Consider the following 24,139-nt stretch of genomic DNA (forward strand, 5'->3'; position numbering starts at 1 on the left):
AATAACTGAGTTTTATTTATGACCTGCAATTCCTCCAAGAAATAAATATTTTCTAAAGAAATTATAAAAAAATACTAAAGTATTAGTAGGAAGCTTTAATATCAGCTAAGAAGCTTTAATATTGAGTCTGGTTGATTTTAAAACAAAACAAAATCAGTAATATATATTCTCTTTTGCTGTTTTGAATCAAATTAGGAAATTGCAATAAATATGTATATTAAACATTTAAATTAACTCATAATAAATACTAATAAATTAATATATGTAAGGCTTTGATATTTGAAAGGAAAGAAAAATTTGTGGTTTTTTAAATTTTCTCTATAATATATTGGTCTTCTTTAGAAGTTGTTTTTCATTTTATCTGTTAAATTCACTTTTTTTTTGAAAATTAAACAGTTTCTTTCTGTATTAATTACTAATTTAGATTCCCATTTAAAAATTAAACTTAGTTTTTTAATTTTAAATCTGATTTTTTGGATAATTATATTTAATTTCAAAAATATTATCATCAGTTTTTAATGAAACTAATATTCTAAATCCTAAATTATGAGTTTTGAAGAGAAAACAAAAAATCAAGAGAATATTTTTAATAAAACATTAATCCTTAATAATCCAGTAGATATTACATAAGTACACATCTGTCCTTGTTATACAAATTATCGATTAATTGAATATCATATCTAAAATTTAAGAATAAAAACTTTGTTATTTAATTTTTATAAAATAATAAATAATAAACGTGATAAATATATTAAAATATTGTAAATTTGAATAACGGAAGCACGCTTGCTGTTTCAAAATGCCATTTTTAATGTTGCCAGCATAGTATTCTATTTTTAATTAGTTAAATTCAAATGATAATACATATTAGAAATTAATTTTGTTTTGAATGTTTATTATCGTAATTTTATGACTTGCAGAAATTACAAATATAGGAAATGTAATTTCAAATTAATTAACAAAAAAAGCAAAATTACCTTATCCTTCTTAGCTTTAGAAATATACATTTTTTATTTTTTTTTTTTTGAAAGACCATAAAATTTCATTTACGGTCATAATAGCTTAATTACAGTAGATAGAAAATGCGATAATTTCATTATAATATAATTATTTTAAATATACCTTGAGTTTCATGTTTTGTAAAAAAAAAAAAAACGTTTTCACTACAAAGTTTTAAGTTCTATATTAAATGTCGAAAACTTTCTACAATATTACATATTTCAAAAAGTAAAAATACAGTTTTTATTACGCAGTATAGATATTCAAAAATTGTATTTTAAGCTGTCAAATGCAGCTTAAAGAAGTGAAAAACTTTTTGTTTATAAATATGGAACTCATAAAATTTATAAAAATCAAAACCAGAAACTTTCTCAGAATTAACTCTATTAAAAGCTAAATTTTATTTACAATGAAACGATACAAAGAGCATAAAATTTTAAATAGTCTAGTGTTTTATAATTAACAGCTATTTAAAGTTCAGAAATTTTTGATGTATTTAAAATTATAAAGCAATTTTCAAATTATGTCTTTGACAAAATTGCGATATATATTTGATAAACTTTGTATTGTATGATTGTAAAAAAATTTTTACGTTAAAAAACAAAATAATGCTGAAAGCAAGGAATTTCAATGGAAATTCCATTGAAAAATTTTCATTTTTATATAAAATATTAATGATTTTCTGCTTAAAAACGGATAAAAGAATTGTATAAAATAATTTGCTTTCAGTAGAATTTTTAGAAATTTATACATACCTCAATAGAAAACAAAACTGACCTTAAATATATTTTGTATCACGATCGATGTTATTACACAAACACGTCAAACTTCACACATAATTTATTTTAATTAATTCGAATTAAAATACTTTTTATTAATATTAAATGATTTTTTACTAAAGTACATACATTATTATGAATATTTCACATTATTTAAAAATACACACACACACACCACAAACTCAACTCAATTATCAGAAAAAAAATAATAATAAAATTAGGCTTTTGATGTTTTCTCATAAATATTACTACTTAAAATGGCAAAATTTTAATTTTTTAGATTCTCTATATCTATTATAATTACATACAAAAAATTTTACGATATGGCATCTACAACTTAATTTTTTTACTTTGTTTTTTTTTTTTGTTTTACTTTCCTACAAAATTCCACAATATACAACTTTCAAATAATATATATACAAAAATGACTTATTTTCAATCAAAATAAATTGCGCTCCTTTTCCAAATAACGAAAATGAAGTGAGCCTCTTTTTCCCCCACCCAAAAATATATTGAAACATATAAAACATTAAATATAAAACACACTATACAAAAACAGTGGAACATTAAAACGAGTTAAAAATAAATTAAAAAAAAAGGAAAACAATTAAATTTATTATTGAAAACTACTATACTTGTATAACAGTTTAAGTTACAAGAAAAATAATAGTTTTTTTTTTTTTTTTTTTTTTTTGTAAAATGTAATTTCAATATAATATAATTATATAAAAGAAATATAATAAAAACAAAGAAATTGATATTTATTTAGAAATTGAAAAATCTAAAAATGGTTGAGTCAAAGTGCCACATATTCACTAATTTAAAACTTTTATGTTCAGTTTCTGTTTACTATTTTCCAACAGAGGAAGACGACGACGAAGACGGTCCAACATTCAAAGATAAAGCATTAGAAGTTATATTAAAGGGAATCGAGATATTTTGCGTTTGGGATTGTTGTCGGCCTTGGTTAATATTTCAAGGTTGGGTGTCATGGCTAGTTTTCGATCCATTTGTAGAACTTTTTATAACATTATGTATTGTTGTCAATACATTATTTATGGCATTAGATCATCATGATATGAATAAAGATATGGAAAAAGCATTAAAAAGTGGTAATTATGTAAGTATTAAAATTCATTTTCTTTTCTTTATAATAAACGGTTCTAACTTTAAAATTTATTAATAATGTAATAAAAATTTTTCGTACTTGATAAATGATGTAATTAAAATATTTACTTATTATTAAATAAAAAATTTATTTTAGTTTTTCACGGCAACATTTGCCATCGAAGCCACTTTGAAATTAGTAGCAATGAGTCCAAAATATTATTTCCAAGAGGGGTGGAACATTTTTGATTTTATAATTGTAGCTTTATCATTACTTGAACTTGGTTTAGAAGGAGTTCAAGGTTTATCTGTATTACGTTCATTTCGATTGGTGAGTATATTTTTTTGGTTGTTTTTTTTGTTTAATTGAATCACTTTATTTCTTAATTATATTATTACAAATTGAATTGTAATATTTTTCAGGTATAATTAATATAGTTATAAGTTACATAGAATATTATTTACAAACATAATTAATTATAAGAGAAAAAGAAAACTAAACTTTAAAGTGCTAATTTTTTTTTTCTAAAATTTAAGTGAATAGATTAGAAAATCAGTTTAATTATTATAGAGCACAACAAAAATTAAATAAATAGAGAGGTGAAGTAATTTCAGAGAATTTGTGCACAATAAAAATTAAAAAAGAATTTTATTTCAACATATGTATGCATATTATTGCCAAACTCTGAAACTAATACATATTCAATTGCATTTTGTAAAATAAAAACAGTCTATTAAATGCAGATTCTTATTGGCAATTATGATAAAATATTAAATTATTGAAATCAGCAAAAATCATATCCAACTCTATTTGAGTAAATCGTAGTAGCTGATCAGTTCTGCATTTTTAATAAACATTTGACACATTCTGATAATTTTCCGTTTAATAACGATATAAATTGACATATCGTAGTGTATACTTGTAACATATTTTACAGTCTATGTGACTTTGTATTTTAAAACTAAAACAAAATAAACGTATTTAATTGAGAAAAATTTTTAAAATTTAAAACTAATCTCCAATTTTTTCTTTATGTTGCATAATATATCTGAAATTACTTTTAAGTAAATAAGGTTAAAAAAAAGATAGAAATTTTTCAAAATACTTATACAACAAAATATTTAATCGAACACATATAAATTTGATTGTAAAATGAAAGTATTCGAATTTTTATTATTTTCTTTTTGCATTTTTTTGTGTTTTGTTTGTGTCTACATTATATAACATTTTTCCAGTTACGTGTTTTTAAATTAGCTAAATCCTGGCCAACTTTAAATTTACTCATTTCAATAATGGGACGCACTGTTGGTGCCTTAGGCAATCTAACATTTGTATTGTGTATTATCATCTTCATATTTGCCGTTATGGGGATGCAATTATTTGGCAAAAATTATACAGGTTAGAGAAATTTGACAAGACGTCAAAAATAACTTCGAATAACTTTTAACATAATTGCAATGCAATGCGATGACATTTTATTATAATGATTAAAAAACAAAAAAAAATTAATAAAATCCAAACTTTCGCATTCAATCTTTTTTAGCTGATATATTAATTTCAATTTTACAATAATATCGAATTTTCAAATTTTCTTCTTTTTATTTCTTTTAAATGATATATAATACATATTATTATATATAATATATTATACTTTATTATAATAATAATACAATACCTATATACATACATAAATATATAAAATATAATTGAAATAATTCTTTTGACTCTTATTAATTCTTGATGAATGATAATATATGAATAGTTTATAAATTTTATATGAATGCTGGCAAATTTATGAAATTTTCCCCATTCATTTGTGAATACTTATATATCAATTGTATTATGAGTTCTATTTTTTTTTAGTATCTCTTTGAATTTTTTTTACATTTTTAATGCGTTTTAAATAAAATCTTTTTTGGCTTTTACAAAATATGTACTTGGAATTCAAAATATATATTAAAAAAGCACCTAATACTATAGAAGACTATATTATTTATTAATAAAATATTTAATATAAAATAAAACGCTGTTAATATAACATTCTGTTTTGAATCTTTTTTATTTTTTAGGAAGTTTTTTTTTTCTTGTTACATAAAAATATAATATTACTCGTATATACTGTGTATATTTCCAGGATTTAACACACCATTTTCTAAATACATACATATATATATAGTTATACATTTGAAAATGAATGAAAAATTAATTTGAATTTATTTAATTATTATAGAAATTCTTATATGTAAAATATAATATAAAACTATTTTAAGTTAATTGGAATGAATAGGAATTTATTAATTGATCGAATAACAGAAGTTAATTTAGAAAATGAAGTTTAGTTTGACAATTATAAAAGAAAAAAAATAATGCTAAAATATTTATGAAAATTCTTATTTAATAATAAATTCTATATAATAAGTACGGGTAACTATAGATGATCAAAATAAAATCAGAATTTGTTTATATCTGATAGCGAATAAATTTAATTCATAAATATAATAGCATTATTTTGTAGAATAGACAAGCACATAAACATAATTATATTAATTATAAAATCTATATATATAAAAAAATTCTACTTAATTTTAATAGAATTTTACATAATATTTATTAATTATTTTATATACTACTATTTAAATACTTCTTTCTTCTCTTTTTATTTACGTTACATAATATTTATATACATATATCTATATATTTGAATATACATATATATATAACCAAAACTATATATATAATTTGCTTTGCCCGGCTTTTATGATCGATGAATGCAATTATATATTAAAACATATTCAAAACAAAAATTATTATATACATCTTTATTATTTCATCAAACAAAAAAAAAAAAACAATGGTTAAAAATAAATCCAATTACAATTTAATAAAACATTTATGAATGAAAATTAATCAAAATTCAAATGAAAATAAAATTAAAAACAAACATTATAACCAAAAAAAAATTAAAAAACAAATAAAGCTTCGAGTATTTAAACTAGCAAAATCTTGGCCGACACTAAATTTACTAATTTCGATTATGGGCCGTACTATGGGCGCTTTGGGTAATCTAACGTTTGTATTGTGTATTATCATCTTCATATTTGCCGTGATGGGAATGCAACTTTTTGGAAAAAATTATACCGGTAAGAAAATTAAATTTGATTTGAAAAAATAAAAAAAATAACGCAACCAAAATAGTTGAATAAATATGGATTATTTGTTTTTTTTTTTGTAAAGATGTTGCGTAATGTAATACATTCGTGTAAACAAATGCAAGAAATATTTTATATGAAAAAATAATAAAAAAAAAGTACACAAAATATCTGTTTAAGTGTTTTCAACAATTTTGTAATTTTATTATACATGCGTTTTAATGTTATTTTTCTTTTGTAATATCGATGTTTTATTAAGTATACATGTATTTTTTATATTTTAAATTTTGTTATTTTATAATTCTTAAAAAAAAAATAATTTCAGAACTCAAAAGTCGTTCCCTTATATAGTATAGAATGTTATACATACATAGGAACATATGAAACCTTACATAGTGTACGGTCATAACTATATGTTCTAGAAATGAAAATGATCATAAAATTACCATCCTTATGAAAAAAGAAATAAAATATATCATTTTGCACACCCAGTTTCTATAAACATTCAAATTCCTAAAATATTTTATTTGTGAAAACAATATTATTATTCAAATAACTATTGATTTAATGATTATAAGGAACAATTTGATTGTTTTATATTATTATTTTATTATAAATTTTAAATATAAATAACGTAATATTTTACAAGTTAAGTATTGTTTTTTTGTCGGTCCAGGCTATATTCTTGTGATATTATAATTGTATCATTACTTTTTTTCTGATCTCAGACACATTAAACTTTCTTAGCGTGGAAATCGGAAGCGAATAACAGGGTTGATGTTGTAAAAAAATTAATTAGATAACGCGATCAACTCTTTTTTTTTTCTTTTGTGTTTTGATTTAATTCCAAATTTGGCGGTGTTCAACATTAAAACAATAATACATATATGTCAATTATGTAAATTCTAAATCAAATTTCGATTATTGATTTCTTTTTATCGAATTAGCATCATATTATATAGGTATACCTAATTAAAATTTATAAAAATTAATCTAATTCCAAATTTTTTAACTAAAAATGTATAAAAATGTGAATAATTTTTTTTTATCGAAATTAAATGATTAAAATTGTTTTTATATATTGTTTTATACATTCGATATTATTTTTTAAAAATATAAAAAATACATCCAATTTAGCAATAAATAGAGCAATAAAAAAAATTCAAACTTAAGAATAGATTAATTAATATTGCTTTTGAGATAATTTTTAAGATTTTGTTTTAAATTTCGTTTGTCAAATAAATTTTTTTTTAAATTTTATAATATTATCAACCATTATATATAATATAATTAGCAATCAATAACAATGAAATCTTATTGGTTAGTTAGCCAAGAATAATCAAAAACCATTAACGCGAGATTGTTTGTCAATAAGTACTGGGTATATAGTAATTCCGTTCTTGACTGTTTTCTGATATACTAGTCTTTAATTATAATCTTTATATATCAGAATAAATTTAAAAGTTATGCTTTTCAATACAATTAAGATAAAAAACAAAAGTATTATACGTACTTACTTATTCGAATTGCAGTTGAATATCGTTGAGGTAAAAAAAAAACAAGAAGGTTTTCGCCGTTTTTCATCTCTAATTTTTTTAATTTTATATTCTAAATCAGATTAATCAAACATAAAAAAAAAAGACAAGCGCATTTTTTTCCTCTTTCAATTTTTTTTATATCTTCAATAATTCTAATATGTATGTATATCTTAACTATATTCTTTCTTTATAACACATTTCTACTTTTGTAAATATTTCCAAATACGATTATTATTTTTATTGCTTTGTATTATTTAATTATAGTTGCATGTTTTTTTGCTTATAAATGTCAACATTTTTTTGATCAGCTTACTAAATTGTATACAAAATAACACTAAAATCCTACTTTTACACTTTTAATAATTAACTGTATTTGCACAGTAGTATCATTTAATACAAAATATAAGTTTATTAATAATTTGATTATTTTATTTAGATAATAATTATAATGTTAAAAAAAATCGCAGAATAAACATTCATTTGTATATAACATTTTTTTGAAAACTATAATCGTGTAATTTGGGAATTAATCATTTTTTTAACTACTTTATATTGACAATATAAAAAAGTGTAATAAAAAAAAAAAAATAAAATGTATACGTATGTAATTACTGTAAATTTCTTGCCACTTAACAATTATTTTAAAAAAAATTCTATTCTTTTTCTATTCTAAATCTATTTCTGCTTCCACGCTTTTTATTGTTTTTTCTTACTCTTAATAAATATAAATAAAACGATATATTTATAAATAATTATTTCTAAAATTTTTCACAATGCAAACTATGAATGTATATATAAAATACAAATTAACTTTTGTAATAATTACTAATGCTATGATTAAGTATTCTTTATTTGTGAACTGTAATGGAAAATATTCAAAATAATATTCATATACATATTATTGTAATTCACAATAGCAATTTTGTTCGTCAGAGCTCTCTGGTGATGAATATACGAACAATTTTTTGAATTTGAAGTTTTCAAAATTGAATTTTTGATGTTTTTATTGCCAAAAAAATAAAAAAGTCAATAGGGAATACATTTATAATTTTATTTTCCAAACTTTGTTTTCACTTCAGTATTCGAAAATTTCCAATAACGAAAATTTTCACAATATTTGAAAAACTTATAAGTTTATACATGTATAGCTATTTTTAAATACAAATTCTGAAAAGCTGCTTAAAATATAAGATATTTGTTTCTTTATTCTTGAACTGGTTCTACATAACTTAGAAAGTATATAAAAACTTTTGACGTTTTTTTTTAATTGTGAAAAATTTCAGAAATAAAAATGAATGAATCTATTAACCACGTTTTATGCTTCAAAATTAATATAATATTAATGATTTATTATTTATGATTTTGAAATTTAGATCATCAAGATAAATTTGATGGTGGAGAACTACCTCGATGGAATTTTACTGATTTCATGCATTCATTCATGATAGTATTTCGTGTCTTATGTGGAGAATGGATCGAATCAATGTGGGATTGTATGCATGTTGGTGATTTTTCATGCATTCCATTCTTTTTAGCTACAGTTGTTATTGGAAATTTGGTCGTAAGTACATACATACATACAAAATTTTCTATATAACTAGATTTATATGTACATATATATATATATACATAATTAACATACAAGCAAAAAATAAGGATAATAAAACTTTTCTTTATATATACATTTTAGGTACTTAATCTTTTCTTAGCCTTGCTTTTGTCTAATTTTGGTTCATCAAGTTTAGCAGCACCAGCCGCCGACAACGATACTAACAAAATAGCCGAAGCCTTTAATAGAATAGCACGTTTTAAAAAATGGGTTAAAAATTTAGTTATAAATTTTTTTAAATCGATACGTAATAAATTGACAAATCAAATAAGTGATCAACCGCCAGGTGAGAGGACCAACCACATCAGTTGGATATGGAATGAAGGTTTTTATCCACTTGTTTTTCTTTGTTAAGTTAAATTTAATTTAATACAAGAAAAAAAAATGGCAATTTTTCAAAAATAAAAAAAGAATACAATAAATTAATAAATCACTATGAAAATATATGCATAATAAAAATAATACGAAATGTAAATTAAAATATTATTCGTATAAATATTACAAAATCAAATAAAAAATAAGCGTATCCCAAAGAAATAGATATATACGCCATTTATGTATCTTTGGATATTTTTTAATGTAATTTATTTCCAATTTATACGAATAATATAGAATTTTTTCAAAATGATCATTCGTAAACTAATTACCTCTGCATATACTCGCAATTCATGTCGTTTTGATTTTTTTTTATTACATTGATCAAAATTGAATCATCTTATGAATGAATTCATATTATATTTTCTTATTAGAAATTAAAATATTTTTTTTAAAGTAATTCAAATTATAAAAATTTATCCTAGTTGTGTATAGTTTGAAGCACTATTTTTTTATTTCAAATTCATTATATTTCTTGAATTCAACAACCTATTTTTTGAAAACAAAAATCCAAAAATTTATTCATTTAATATGCATAAAATTGATTATCGCATAACTTGCCTTTGAAAGTCATAAAAAACAAAAAACTATATTAATGATGAAATTTTAATAATGTTTTAAGAAAATATTAACATTTTTGATTATATAAGTCTTATAAAAAATCTAAAAGTTAAATGGCAAAATAAGATCATTGGTAAAATAACATGAGAGTTATGTATACTAAACTCTTTTATTTATAAATCTAAAATACTATTATGGTTGTTATAATTGTACTCAACCTAATAAAACTAGAATTGAACTATGCTTACACTATACAAACTTACGACACAAACTAAAAATTAAAAAAAAAAAATAATTTCAATGACATTAATTCTTCAGAAAAGCGTCACTTATTATTTAATACGTTTGTGGATTTCTTTCGGTTCGGTTCAAATATGTTGTTGAATTTAAAATTAATACTTTAAAGTTTCGATTTACAACATGAACGAATATATTTTATTTATATAGTTGAAAAAAGTAACTATATCAGAGGTATAGAACCGCTTGTTATTTTTAATTTTAATAATTTTATTTTCATTTATACATAAGTAGTTTGATAATTTATGAAAAAGGAATTATTTTAATACTATTAGCAAACAGTATACATATTTAGTTATAAATATTTAAAATTTGAAGGTTTAGTTTAAGAAATAAGCAATTTTATTTTAAAATTGACAGATCTCCATGATGTTATACGTACTCTTAGAATACTTTTATAATTTATCAAACTGCTTTGTTTAGTTTTAGTTTCCTTAAACATTCACTAGTAATTTAGTTTTTTGTTGCATTGTACAAGTATAAATAGATTATGTGTATATAAATATCGTTAAATTAACAAAATAATTAATAAGAAAAAAACAGGAAATCATTTTGTATTTGTTAAAAAAATCATAAATTATTGTGATATTAAATTAAAGTAAAACAGTGGATTTTACCCTTCCATATTGATGTTGTAATTAATTTTAATAGTTTTAGATAGTATACTTATTTGTTTTTGATTTCAATTTATTTATATTTTGATTTTTTGTTTGAATAGTTTTTGTTGGTTCGTATGCCTAATTTAATTTTTTCATTTTAGAATACTTAAAATTATATTTTAATATTACTGTAACTTGTTTTTATAAATAGTAAAATTTTTATGTTTTTATGTTGTTATATTTTATTTTGTATATTTTTTTTATTTGAAGGAGTTGATTTAATTTTTAGATCTTAATACATACTGTATAAAAAAGTTGAAAATTATTAAGTTTCGTCTAAAATTTAGAAATTACTAACTATATATATTATATTATATTAGATATATGAAGTAAAATAGAAAAATTATATTGAATTAGTGAAAGAAAGGAAAAATTTATTATTATTTTTTTTACTTATTTCATAAATAAATATTATACGTGATAAGTTATAAATTATATTTTGTAGCTTAACACAGAAAAAATGACTATAGGAATTGAAGATTTCAAAGTTAATGCTATAAAGCAGCATATTTTTAAAAATTCTTCAAAAGACTTAACTAAAATATTTTACATTTTCAAAAAAAGAAATTTATTGTTTTCAATTTATTTGTTAACATTGATCTAATTACATAAATTAATGTGACAATTTTTAAATATACCTACATAATTTGTATTCAACATATTTTTTACGATATCTTGAATATTTTGATTTTCGCAATAAATTCATTAACTTGTTACATTTTAAATTTTGATATAAATTAAATAAAAAATGTCGATGATAAATTTTCCGAAATTACATTAAAGTCATTAAAAATGAATTAAACTTATCACGTCCTACATTAGTAATATATAAATGTAAAATTATTATTAAATTTTAAAAGCATCATTAGTTATTTATAAAACAAATAATAATAATATTATGTAGATATTAATAACAATTAAAACTTCAAACATTTATTTAGTACTTATAACTGGAATTGTATGTCACGTAATGAATAATAGAATAGTTTTGAATTCTAACATTGTTAAAAAATTGGCTAAATATTAAATCACCTTTTCGACTTTCTACATTATCCGATAATATTGGCATTTATTAAGTCAGCTCCCCCTCCATTAATATTTCAGATTTTTTTTTATTTTAAACTTCTTTTTAATTATATAATTTACTATGAAATTATGAAAATTTTTTTTAGTAAAAGTTTTCATAATTTCTATTTGGATATATCCCAACGACAAAATCAAAGAGCAATAATTCGATTTCAAAATACAAAAAATTTCAAAATTATATATATGTATATATTATATGCAATTTTGTTTACTTATTTGAAATAATATACATAATTATAAAATTGCTCGAATATTACGTATAAATTAAAAATTTCAAGGTTATTAAAAAGTTTAACTTATAGAGCCGTATTCAAAAAAGATACATGCATTCTAAAAACTTTAACTTATTAAATATAAATTCTATTCCCTTCTTTTTTAAAAAATAATTGTAAAAACTTAATCAAATAATAAAATGTAATTTTGGTTTTCTCTCCTCAAAATGTTTTTACAAAATGCTTATTAATAAAGCACTCTCTTAAATTATCTTATAAACAGCGAATTTCTATACAAAAAAAAATTTATTTGAATCAATTATTCAATAAAGTTGCTGTATTACATAATAGTTATGAATTTCAACCATACACCAATGTAATATATAGGAAAGATTTTCTTTGAAAATTTTTTTTAAATTATAAAAAATATGTAATGCATAAATACATATATTTAATATATGTGTACTCGTATTTAAATTAATTTTATATTTATCCTTATCAAATCAGTTTAATTTAATTCAAGTTACTTTATTTTTTTAATTTATTTTATCGTGTTGAATGCTGTTAATTAATTTTATTTGTGATTCTCTCTATATGGTTGTTGCTGTTAATGTAATTATTTCTTTACAACATATGTATATACATATATGTATATTTAAATATATATATATGTATACATATATTGATTGTTATTGGCACTTATAAATGTGGTTGTAAAATAAATTTACAAAAAAATTTTGAAAATTGTAATATCGCTCTTGACATGAATTTGGCCCCCTTCTTTCATGAATGCTCATCACTCCGTTTCGTGATATAAAATATATAAAAAAAAATGCAAATAAAAAATTACAAAATTTTGCAATCAATTGAATTTGAAAAAATGTACAACGGAATTTGAACAAAATCTGTTGGATATCTAAATTTTAAAAATAAATATAAATAAAAAAAAAACTATCAAACGAAACGGATACGATAGGCAAGGGGGTTTGTCGTTGTATATCTGCAGAACATGGTGATAATGAGTTCGAGTTAGGACCCGATGACATCCTGGCTGATGGACTTCTGAAAAAGGGTACAAAGGAACAAAATCAACTGGAAGTTGCAATAGGTGATGGAATGGAATTTACAATACACGGTGATCTAAAAAATAATAAATCGAAAAAAGGAAAATTATTAAATAATGCAACGGTAAAATAAATTTTTTATTAAAATTATTGCTTTTTTTAATTTTTATGTTTGAACTAAAATTATATTAATATCAATAACTTGTAGATGATTGGAAATTCGATTAACCACCAAGACAATAGACTGGAACACGAATTAAACCATAGAGGTTTGTCCTTGCAGGACGATGACACTGCCAGCATTAATTCATATGGTAGCCATAAGAATCGACCATTCAAGGATGAAAGTCATAAGGGTAGCGCTGAAACAATGGATGGCGAAGAAAAACGTGATGTTAGTAAAGAAGATTTAGGTTTAGATGAAGAATGCGACGAAGAAGGTGAAGGTGAAGAAGGTGCACTAGATGGTGATATTATTATACATGCACACGATAATGAAGTAATATTAGATGAATATCCAGCTGATTGCTGCCCAGACTCATATTATCAGAAATTCCCATTCTTAGCCGGTGATGAAGATTCACCATTTTGGCAAGGATGGGGTAATTTACGACTGAAAACTTTTCAATTAATTGAAAATAAATATTTTGAAACAGCTGTCATTACATTGATTTTACTCAGTAGTTTAGCTTTGGTAAGTAAAGACGTAACCGTAAGTTCGTTTTAAGTAAAAACATAATGTATTTTTATGTTAACATAAAAATAAATATTTACATATGTACTATGGTTCTAAGGGCTAATTTTAAATTACAAATAAAAGAAGAAAAATTGTAAAAAATTTTAATATTTTCTTTTTAGGCTCTAGAGGATGTTCATCTTCCCCATCGACCAATATTACAAGATATCCTTTATTATATGGACAGAATATTTACAGTGATATTTTTCATAGAAATGTTAATCAAATTTTTGGCTTTGGGCTTTAAAGTTTATTTTACGAATGCGTGGTGCTGGCTTGATTTTGTTATTGTAATGGTAAGATAACCGCGTTGAAATTTTCGAATATTATAATAGAAATATGGGTATTATTGTTTTAAATATTTAGTTAATTTTATAATTTAATTATTTTAAATTACCTACATTTATACATAATGTTATTTTTTTTCTATTATTTTGAATTCTGTTGAAAATTTGTTATAAACATTTTTATTTAATTATATTTACGTATAAACTCATTTTTAAGTTTAAATGCCGACAGAAACATTAAAAAATTCAATATAAATTATACCATACTTAAAGATTTTTTTCAGGATTTTCGAATGTAAATAATATTACTATAAAATTTCAAAAAAAGATGGTATTTTATAAAAATAATGTCCAATTTAAATGTATAAAAAATCAGAAAATGATAGAATGAAAATGAATGTTAATAAAAATGTTTAGGATTGCAAATGTTACAAATATGTAACTTATATTACTACGATATTTCAAGTAATCTATCATACTCTGTATTTTTTTTAACAATTAATGTTGGGACATTTTATTTTATTGATCTTTGGTATAATGAAATCGAATAAATCCCAATTTTATATTTATCTGATAAATTTTTAACTATATATATATATACATGCTATAGCTTTCCTTAATAAATTTGGCTGGTATAATGCTTGGATTTGGTGACAGCCAAGGCATGCGTTCTATGAGAACTCTTCGCGCTTTAAGACCTTTAAGGGCTGTTTCTAGATGGGAGGGTATGAGAGTAAGTAGTTTTATCTAAATAGGCTAAAAAAAAAGCTGTAAAAACTTTATATATTGAGGAAAATATTATAGACTATCTCAAAATGTCTTTAATTTTATACATCTGTATTTATATATATATTTATGTATGTACATAATATACTATATATATGTACAATAATATTTAATTTCTGTAAAAGTATAATTAAATATGATTACAAATTATTTCGGTATTAAATGTTGTCAATTGTAAAGCAATAAAGAGATGTGCCTTCAATGTTTTTTTTTCATATTGATTTTCTAATTATATACGAGTAAGAAAAAAAAGTAAAAAAAAAAATTTTTGAATAGCAGCTAAATACTATCCCAGTGTCGGAATATTTTTTATTATTAATTCGTAGAACATAAATCTTCAAAACTTAATTTTTGAGAAATTTTTACTTACAAAAACTAATATTTTATAATTTTCTATTTAACAATATTTGAAAACATTTGAGATTTCATAAAACTTTACTTAATTAGATAAACCCTTCAATACACTAATAATGTAGTAAATTTTATAATAAAAATAAATTTATATTTATTTAATCAGAAATTGAATATTTATTTCATAAAAAATTACCAACTGTTTGATAAAATTAATTCAAGCAGTCAAAACTTGAAAAAATTTAATAAAATATTTTTTTTGTAACACAAAATCTATGCATTTTTGAATAGTTATTAACTAAATCCAAATTTTTTAAAGTATGCCAAACCAATATCATGTTAAAATCTTCCATAATTATCTCTAATATTTTTCTAATTAAAAACTTAAGAAATTTGAAAAAAAAACTATAAACTTCACATTTATATGCTATAACACTGGGATAATAACTTTGTGGTACAGCCAAAATAAATTTTATTGTGAATATTCAATAAATTGTTCTTTTTTAGTTCTTTTGTGAATTTAATTAATTTGTTCAATTTTTTTTTATGTTCTACATTGTACCCTTGATTTGTCTTTATTTTTTGAGAATTTTTCTTTTGATAGTCATTTTTTTCATTTTGGGTTCTTTCCAAATTTCTTGCTATATAAATATTGAAATGCAAACACAATAGTTGTGAAATTTAATTCTATTAAAAAATTATTTTCTTTTTTTTTTGTAAAATGTCCATATTTTTTCTTATTTTCATTAAACTTAATATATACATTTGGAATAAAAAAATTTGCTAAAAAAAACTTTAATTTTTGTTTTATTATAATTTATGAATTTTTAAGAGTGCTTATATTTATTGTTTATTTTATTGTTTTTGTGTTCTATATTATTTTTCATTTATATATAAATATGTAAAGGAATTCGATGTACTATTGCTTTAAATATCTTTATAGAGCTCTACTAAATGCTTTTCAAATTATAAAGAAAAATCTTGATGTCCAAATATAACTTACAATCAAAACACATTTTAATAAAAGAAAAACTTTGAATAAACATACATTTTTGTTGTGTTTGGCATTCTCGGAATAGTTAATATTTTCAATATTGACAACAGACCAATAAAATTCAAATTAAATACAAAGATTAAATGGAAAAGATTATTATGATTAAATTAAATAACGATGCAAAAGGTTTAAATTGGAAACTACTCTTTTAAGTTAAGTCAAGGAAAAATAAAATTGTTCAGGTGAAAACTAGTTTTTTTTTTGTTTTAATAATTTTTGGATTCGATTTAGCGGCAATACTGAATATTTAAAAAAAACCAGCATCCAATGAAATTTTTTTAAAACAAATTAGTCTTTTAAAATACTTTAATTATTAATTATTTAATTTACTAAATAGAAATCGTATAATGAGTGTATCAAAATTATTATCAGGAAAAAGCAATAATTAAATTTCTAGTTAGAAAAAATCAGTAAAAAATATATTTTTAATGGGATACAATAAAAAATTAGAACAGTTTTGTGTTTTAATAATGAAACAAATAATTGGGAATTAAATATATTCTAGAATATTTTACTATAATAATATTTAATTAAAAAAAATTGTCGGAATTTTCCAATTTTCAACACAAAATTTTCAATTATATATTTTATTTTTCACTTTTGTTTCAATTCTTTCAATACTTTTTTTTTTTTCTTTTTTTTAATTCAATTTTTCATTGTTAGTTTTATTTAATGAACATTTAAATAATTTGAAAAAAAAAAAAATAGGATAAAATATTAATGAAACATTTTTCTTTTCTCTTTTCCTTTGTTAAATTATTTCTATATAAAAATATAACAATATATATATACATATAAATATTAAAAAAAATAAAATATATCACAAAAATAAATACGACATTAAAAATCACTAAAAACTGTAAAATAATATTTAAAAAAAAATCAATATATTTCTTTAAACTGCTTAAAAATAATTAAACCAAAAAAAAAAAAAAAACAAAATAAAAATGTTCAGGTATCGCTTATCAACTTTGTCGCTTCACTTGTTGGAGCCGGTGGTATTCAAGCCTTCAAAACTATGCGAACATTAAGAGCACTGAGACCTCTACGTGCCATGTCCCGTATGCAGGGCATGAGGGTACGTACATTATTTGTCTGCAAAACAAAAAAAAAAATCAAAAAAGAAAAAAACAGAAAATTTAACATTAAATCATTACAAATCATATTTTATAACCTCATTTAAAATTCATTTTGTAATTTTTTGAAATGAGGTAAAGTAGTTTAGTATGCCATCTTTTATTTTTAATTCCTTTATTTTTGGTCATTTTATATCGACATTGTCATAACATAATTTTTAACAACTAACTATAATAATCAAACATTATGCCTTCAGAAATATATACATTTCACTAAAAAAATAAATATATATATATAAGTAAAAACAAAACATATAAAATTTTAAACACAATTATTTATGCATCTTGTAAACTAACAAAAAAAATAAAATATTTCGTTATAGATAAATATTTTTTTTTATTTTTGTTCAATTAAATTTGTTTGGAAGTTAATTTAACGTTAAAGATTTAAAATTAATTTTTATAACCATTTTATTTGATTTTGATATAGTTTCCGTTAAAGTTTCTGTTCTCGCTGCATTTTTTTCTTTTCTTTTTCGTTTTTATTCCCTCTGTAACATTTCCGTTGTAACGAAATAAATATTAAGTAAATGAAATTCCAAAAAGTAGTTTATTTCTGATACAATTTTTGGAACATTGTTAATTATATCAGATAAAACAAAAGAATTGTTAGCTAAAATTTAGCTATAACACTATATGCTAAATTTCCTGTACCTACGGGCATGCAATATTCAAATTTCTAGCAAAAAAATTAAACTACTTCTTTAATGAAATAGACCAAAAGTATGTTTAAAAACAAAAGCTTTAAAGTTTTTGTTAAATAGTAAAAATACAAGAGGTTTTTTAATTATGCAAAATCATAAAACTTTTATATTTGTAAATAATTTATATTGTTAAGAAATTTTATATTTCGATATTAAATGAATTTTAAAGCTAATGAAATAATACATTTTAAAATTTCGAATGTTTGAAATAAATTCTCAAAACAAATTCTACTTGATTGATACTTTTATAAAAAATTTTTAAATTCACTCATCCGTGAGTATTTACTCACTTGCTCGTTTAGGTATAATTAGTGTTAAAAGAAAATTTAATTTTAAAATTTAATTCAAAAGAATCTAAATAATTTTCTTTAAAAATGGAGCTTTTATTTATACCATTTACCATTTAGTTCATTTTTTTTTTAATTTTTACCAATTAAACACAACAACGCATTTTTTATTTGAATTGGAATGAATTGTAGTAATTTTATATAGAAAAAAAAAGTGAGAAAAAAAATACATAAATATTATAAATACATAAATACTATATTTTTTCGTTTCAATATTTGTATTCAAAAACAAGATTTGAAATTTGTTTGAAGTTTTAACATTATTTCTTTTTATACACTCAAAAAAATAATACAGTTTTTTTTTGCTTACAATTACATGCGACCACAAATGCAAAATAAAAAAATATTGATTTAGACAAATTTCGGTTTAAATTTTAGCTGTTTTTAGAATAAAACATATATTTATTATATATAAAATATATATATTAAAATAAAATAGTTTATTTTTAAATTTTTAACTAATATAAATAATATTTTGAAATAAAATACATTTTCATATAATATAATTTAATATTATATGTTAAATGTTAGGAATTCTCTTATTTTTTCATAAAGTTAAGATACTGTAATATAAAAATCAAAGAAATTTTTCTCTGTGTGTAGCACATAAATTAGTTATATTCTGAAACTGAAAGGCCCTCGAAGAATGTTTTATTACATAATTTTCTTGAAAACATAAGTGAATATTTATATATTTTTGGCACTTTTCCATAAAAAATTGAGAAAAAGTGCTTATTAGATTCATTCTGTCCCGTCCGTCCGTACTTTCGTCTTTCCGTGTCTATGTTCCCAAAACCTCTACACCATTTAAGACAGAAAGCTGAAATTGTTTTTGTGTAAAAAATTTATTTCCATAGGAGATAATTTTTACAAATTATAGTCGTACAAATTTGTAAAAATGTTTTTTTTTTTTTTTTTTTACTTTTTATTATAACGAACACACGATCATTTTTTAAATTCTGTAAACGCAGAAAAGTAGTGTTGAGTTTCTTCTATCACGGCTTAGCTCAGTTAGACCTTAAAAAAAACAAAATGACTATTAAAATTAACCGTTATCTTAACTCTATTTTTTTTTTTTTCAAAATTTAATACCGTTTCTGTTCTAGACGATAAGCTGTAGAAATCTGAAACAGCTTTTAGATATTGAGCAACAATTTATTTCGTTAGAACCAAGTATTTTGCAACCTTTAGCAGGAAAAGTGCTTCTTTACAAACCATTGATTCAATCCAACATTATTTCCTTTAGAATAAACGGTGGAAAAAATCCTAAAATATGCATAAACAATAATTTTTATTCAATTACAGTAAGCATAAATAAAAGTAATTTAATATTTAGAATAATTAAAACTCTATTCCTAAAAATGTAGCTACCCAATATTTCCATAACTAGAATCAAAAACAGCTAAATTTTTATAAAAATTATATCACATAAATTTTTTGTATTTTGAGTGCCCATATTTTTTTTTGTTGTCTAAAAACAACAATAACAGAATACGCTACGCTAATTAAATGAAACGCACTTTTAAAATGGATGCATACAAAATACATGCATACAAAATATACAATTTTTAACATAGTCTTTTTTTTTTTTTAATTTAATGGCAGTTTTAATTTAATTGATTATAAGTGATAATATTATGCATTTATCAAACAAATGTTATATTATTAACCATTATGAAAATTTAACAATCAAATCAGAATTTCTTTTTAACATTCAATATTTTTATTTATAATTTTTAAATAACTTTCTGTTGTATTTACATCAATAAAACATAAAAAAACGTGCACCGCATAATTTCAGAATTTCATCAATATCGTCTTATATCAAAATAAAATACATTCCTAATTGTTTTTTTATTATTTCTATTATACATACATGTATTCAAAACATTAAAAAATATCATTTAAATAAAAATCCATAGAAATAAAATATATGTGTAATTCGTTTACAAATAAAAATTAGGCTTGAAAATTATCCGAGTATTTTTTTTATATATAGTTATATATATATATAATTTTATGTATATTTAAAAATGATTTATGTTTTTCAAAAATTTTAAAAACTGTATTGATAAATGTTAATCAATTGTTTAATCATTTTAAATCACAGCTTTTTTAACGCTATATGTTAACACAAATTCCTTGTTAAAAATATAAATTTATAAAATGTTAGTATAAATATATTATACTAAAAATATTAAAAAGGCTATAGTTTTCTTCATTGAAGTACTTAGTTGATAAAGGTGCTATGTCCAAAAAGAAAAATAGAAAAAAACTGAAAAAAAAAAAATAAAAATATCGATATTATTTTTAATACATTTCAAATCTATCATTTTATATACAATAATATTTTCAAAAGAATATAAAATGACATAGATTGAAAATGTTTTTTTTTTCACAATTCTTAATTAAAAAAAAGAAAATATATACATATATATATATACATTTATATAACAAAATATTACCATGTAAGTATTTTAATAAATAAAAATATCTCAACATCATGTAAAAATAATCAAAATATCAATATTATATCCACCCCACAATTTTCGTATTATCTTAGATAATTTTTTTAAATATCATATGTTATGATTTCACTTTAAATACATATATATACATATATATGATAATTTATCTTTCGAAATACAAATTAACTACTGCATCCATTTTTAAGATTCTATTTAAAATAATTTTTAAATAATATTTTTTTCATTATCATAAATCAATTTAAAATTTTAATTATATTTAATGCTATATACGAATATGTAATTTCTTTTTTATTGAAATGCAGAAAATATTATAATTTATTAATATTTTTATAATACGAGTACAATATTTTGTACGAAATTTTAATTATTTTCTAGAATAATAATTTTTAAGAATATATTAATATTAAAAATTATAAAAAACTTTCTATGAAAATAACTCTGATTATCGTCCAAAATATTGAATTAAATTATATAATTATAAAAGAAATACATATACAACCAAAATAATATTGTGTTGGTAACACAATAAAGGTTATTTATTAATAATTAAAAATAGCATTAAAATTAATTATATTTTATATTAATAACACATATTTCCTTTACGATCAAATTAAAGCATGGTAAATTAAAATAGAAAAAACCCTTTTCAATTCACATATTTTTAAATCTCTTTGAATCTTTTGAATAATTTTCCTTTTTATATAAAATACATAGTCATGTTTTCAATTAATATAATGTAAAAAAAAAAAAGCATTTATCAACTTAAGACATAAAAAAAATATCACAGAATCAACTAAGCACTTTTTTCTTTACTTAGAATATATTATTTTGTATTCATGTATGATACGAGTATAATTATTAAAACTTCCAACTATGTATTATAAATAAATAATTTTTTTTTTTTTAATTTTGTAAAAAAGACAGTGCATGGAAATGTTTTTGAAAATGTTAAAATTGAATGTTTGAAATTAATAGTGAAGTCTTCAATTTTTTTAATTATTGTATGAATACATTAGTAATTAGTGTTACATATATATATTTTTTTTTTGTTTAATACAATATATTTGTATAATAATTTTTGCAATTTTTTTACAATGCAATCTTCATATCATTCTTTTTGTATCTTCATTTTTGTTCACTCAAAATATATTATATTTTAAAAATGCACTAAATAAATATTTTTATTTTTTCTTTGCATTTTGGCTTCACTATATTTTATTATAAAATTTGTTTTTTATAAAAGTAGATACAATATATTTTTTAGATTAAATTAATATATTATATATAATATATAATTAATTTAGAAAATTGCTGAGAAGTAATTAATCAATAAATATAAATTTACATTTGATTAAATAATAAAATTTTGTTGTAAAATACTAATTAAATAATATTGTATTATTAAGTAAGTATTGTATATTAAAAAAAAAAAAATCTCATTCTCACTAAAAAACAAAAACAAAAAATCTTAATTTTTGTCGTTTGTATACTAATACAAAATTGGTTTCATTCATTATAATCGTAATTTATTGATAATTTATTTGATATTTATTGGATAATATTTTTAATTACATCTAATAAAAAATTAAATAATTCTTAAAAAATGGATACAAAAATTTACATTTTAAAATTATATAATACATTATACGAGTACAAAGCATATGAATGTGTAATAACTTAATTGAAAAGTATAATTATTAATAATATATTTAATTTTATAATTTTTGTAGTATATAATAAATAATAAGTGAATAATATGAAAAGAGTGAAATATTATTATAAATTGCATACAAAACTGCATAAATAATTTAGAAGTAGCAGGTTTAATCAATATTATTATATATTTATGTTAAGTAAATAAATAATTATGAATAATTTTACATACATATATATGCACGTTTAAATTATAATTTTTCGTAAACAGGAATTGGTTTTTTTTTTTATAATGAAAATTAAGTTTTTTAAGTAAAATTAAATGAGTTTAGATTATATTATTAAGAAATATTTCATTAAAATAACAATTGTGTATTCTACAATTGTATTGTAAGTTTAATTTATAAGAAAAAGATAATTAATTTCGGAATTGATGTTTTTGTTATTTTGCTAAATTATGTTACTAGTTTAATAACTAATTTCGGCCCTAAAAAGTGTATGTATTATATTTGAGGTTATTAGTAAAATAAATTTTTTCTGAATTTTTTCTAAATTTGTAATACAATTGGTGTATACCTATATACATTTACGTCAAATATTATTTCTAAAAATCAATTTGAAAAAAATTGATTAAGATATTGAAAAAACTAATTTGATATTTACATTTAATCTGAAATCAATTTTAAAAACAATATAAAAAAAATATCAGCAACAGAAATATTAAGACTAAATTTTAATCATAATTGTTAATAGCATTTACCACAATTATTCATTTATTTTCATTTACCACATTTGTTCAGACACCTGAACAAATTCAAACTTTATTAATTTGCCAAAGGAAAAATAAAAGTTTATTACAATTTTACGTCTTTTTCGTTATAAAATCTAATAACAATTATCAATAATTAAAACTACTCGAAATTTATTCAGTGCTATAAAAAGGGTAATTTATAATTCAAATTCCAACAAAAAATTCTCAATTAAAAAAAATCTAAAAGTTGAGATTAATGAAAGTTTTGATTTTAAAATAAATATAATAAAACTGGAACACAAATTCAATTAAAAGTAATTAAAAATTTTAGATTTATTCTAGTAATTTCAAACAAGTTTTTTTTTCTGGTAGTATAAAACAAAAACAATTTTTAATTAAAATACTTTGA

General features: G+C 20.5%; 1 protein-coding gene across 50 annotated transcripts in view; it reads left to right on the forward strand.

Annotated features, from left to right (window-relative positions):
• The window catches only part of LOC129612666 (sodium channel protein para), a 156,579-nt gene that overhangs the window by 106,909 nt on the left and 25,531 nt on the right, over positions 1-24,139 (forward strand). For 7 of the 50 annotated variants that reach the window (XM_055526377.1, XM_055526375.1, XM_055526404.1 and 4 more), the window contains 9 exons: positions 2,618-2,898; positions 3,043-3,216; positions 5,864-6,026; positions 8,947-9,134; positions 9,264-9,507; positions 13,349-13,560; positions 13,645-14,130; positions 14,295-14,468; positions 17,606-17,728. In XM_055526377.1, coding sequence (XP_055382352.1) covers positions 2,618-2,898; positions 3,043-3,216; positions 5,864-6,026; positions 8,947-9,134; positions 9,264-9,507; positions 13,349-13,560; positions 13,645-14,130; positions 14,295-14,468; positions 17,606-17,728 — 2,045 coding nt within the window. Of the gene's footprint in view, positions 1-2,617; positions 2,899-3,042; positions 3,217-4,121; positions 4,285-5,863; positions 6,027-8,946; positions 9,135-9,263; positions 9,508-13,348; positions 13,561-13,644; positions 14,131-14,294; positions 14,469-17,605; positions 17,729-24,139 lie in introns of all 50 variants that reach the window. The other 43 variants (XM_055526413.1, XM_055526420.1, XM_055526400.1 and 40 more) reach the window with 17 other exon arrangements.

Source organism: Condylostylus longicornis, unplaced genomic scaffold (genome assembly GCF_029603195.1).
Source record: "Condylostylus longicornis isolate FDR11 unplaced genomic scaffold, ASM2960319v2 ptg000075l, whole genome shotgun sequence".
Taxonomy (NCBI): domain Eukaryota; kingdom Metazoa; phylum Arthropoda; class Insecta; order Diptera; family Dolichopodidae; genus Condylostylus; species Condylostylus longicornis.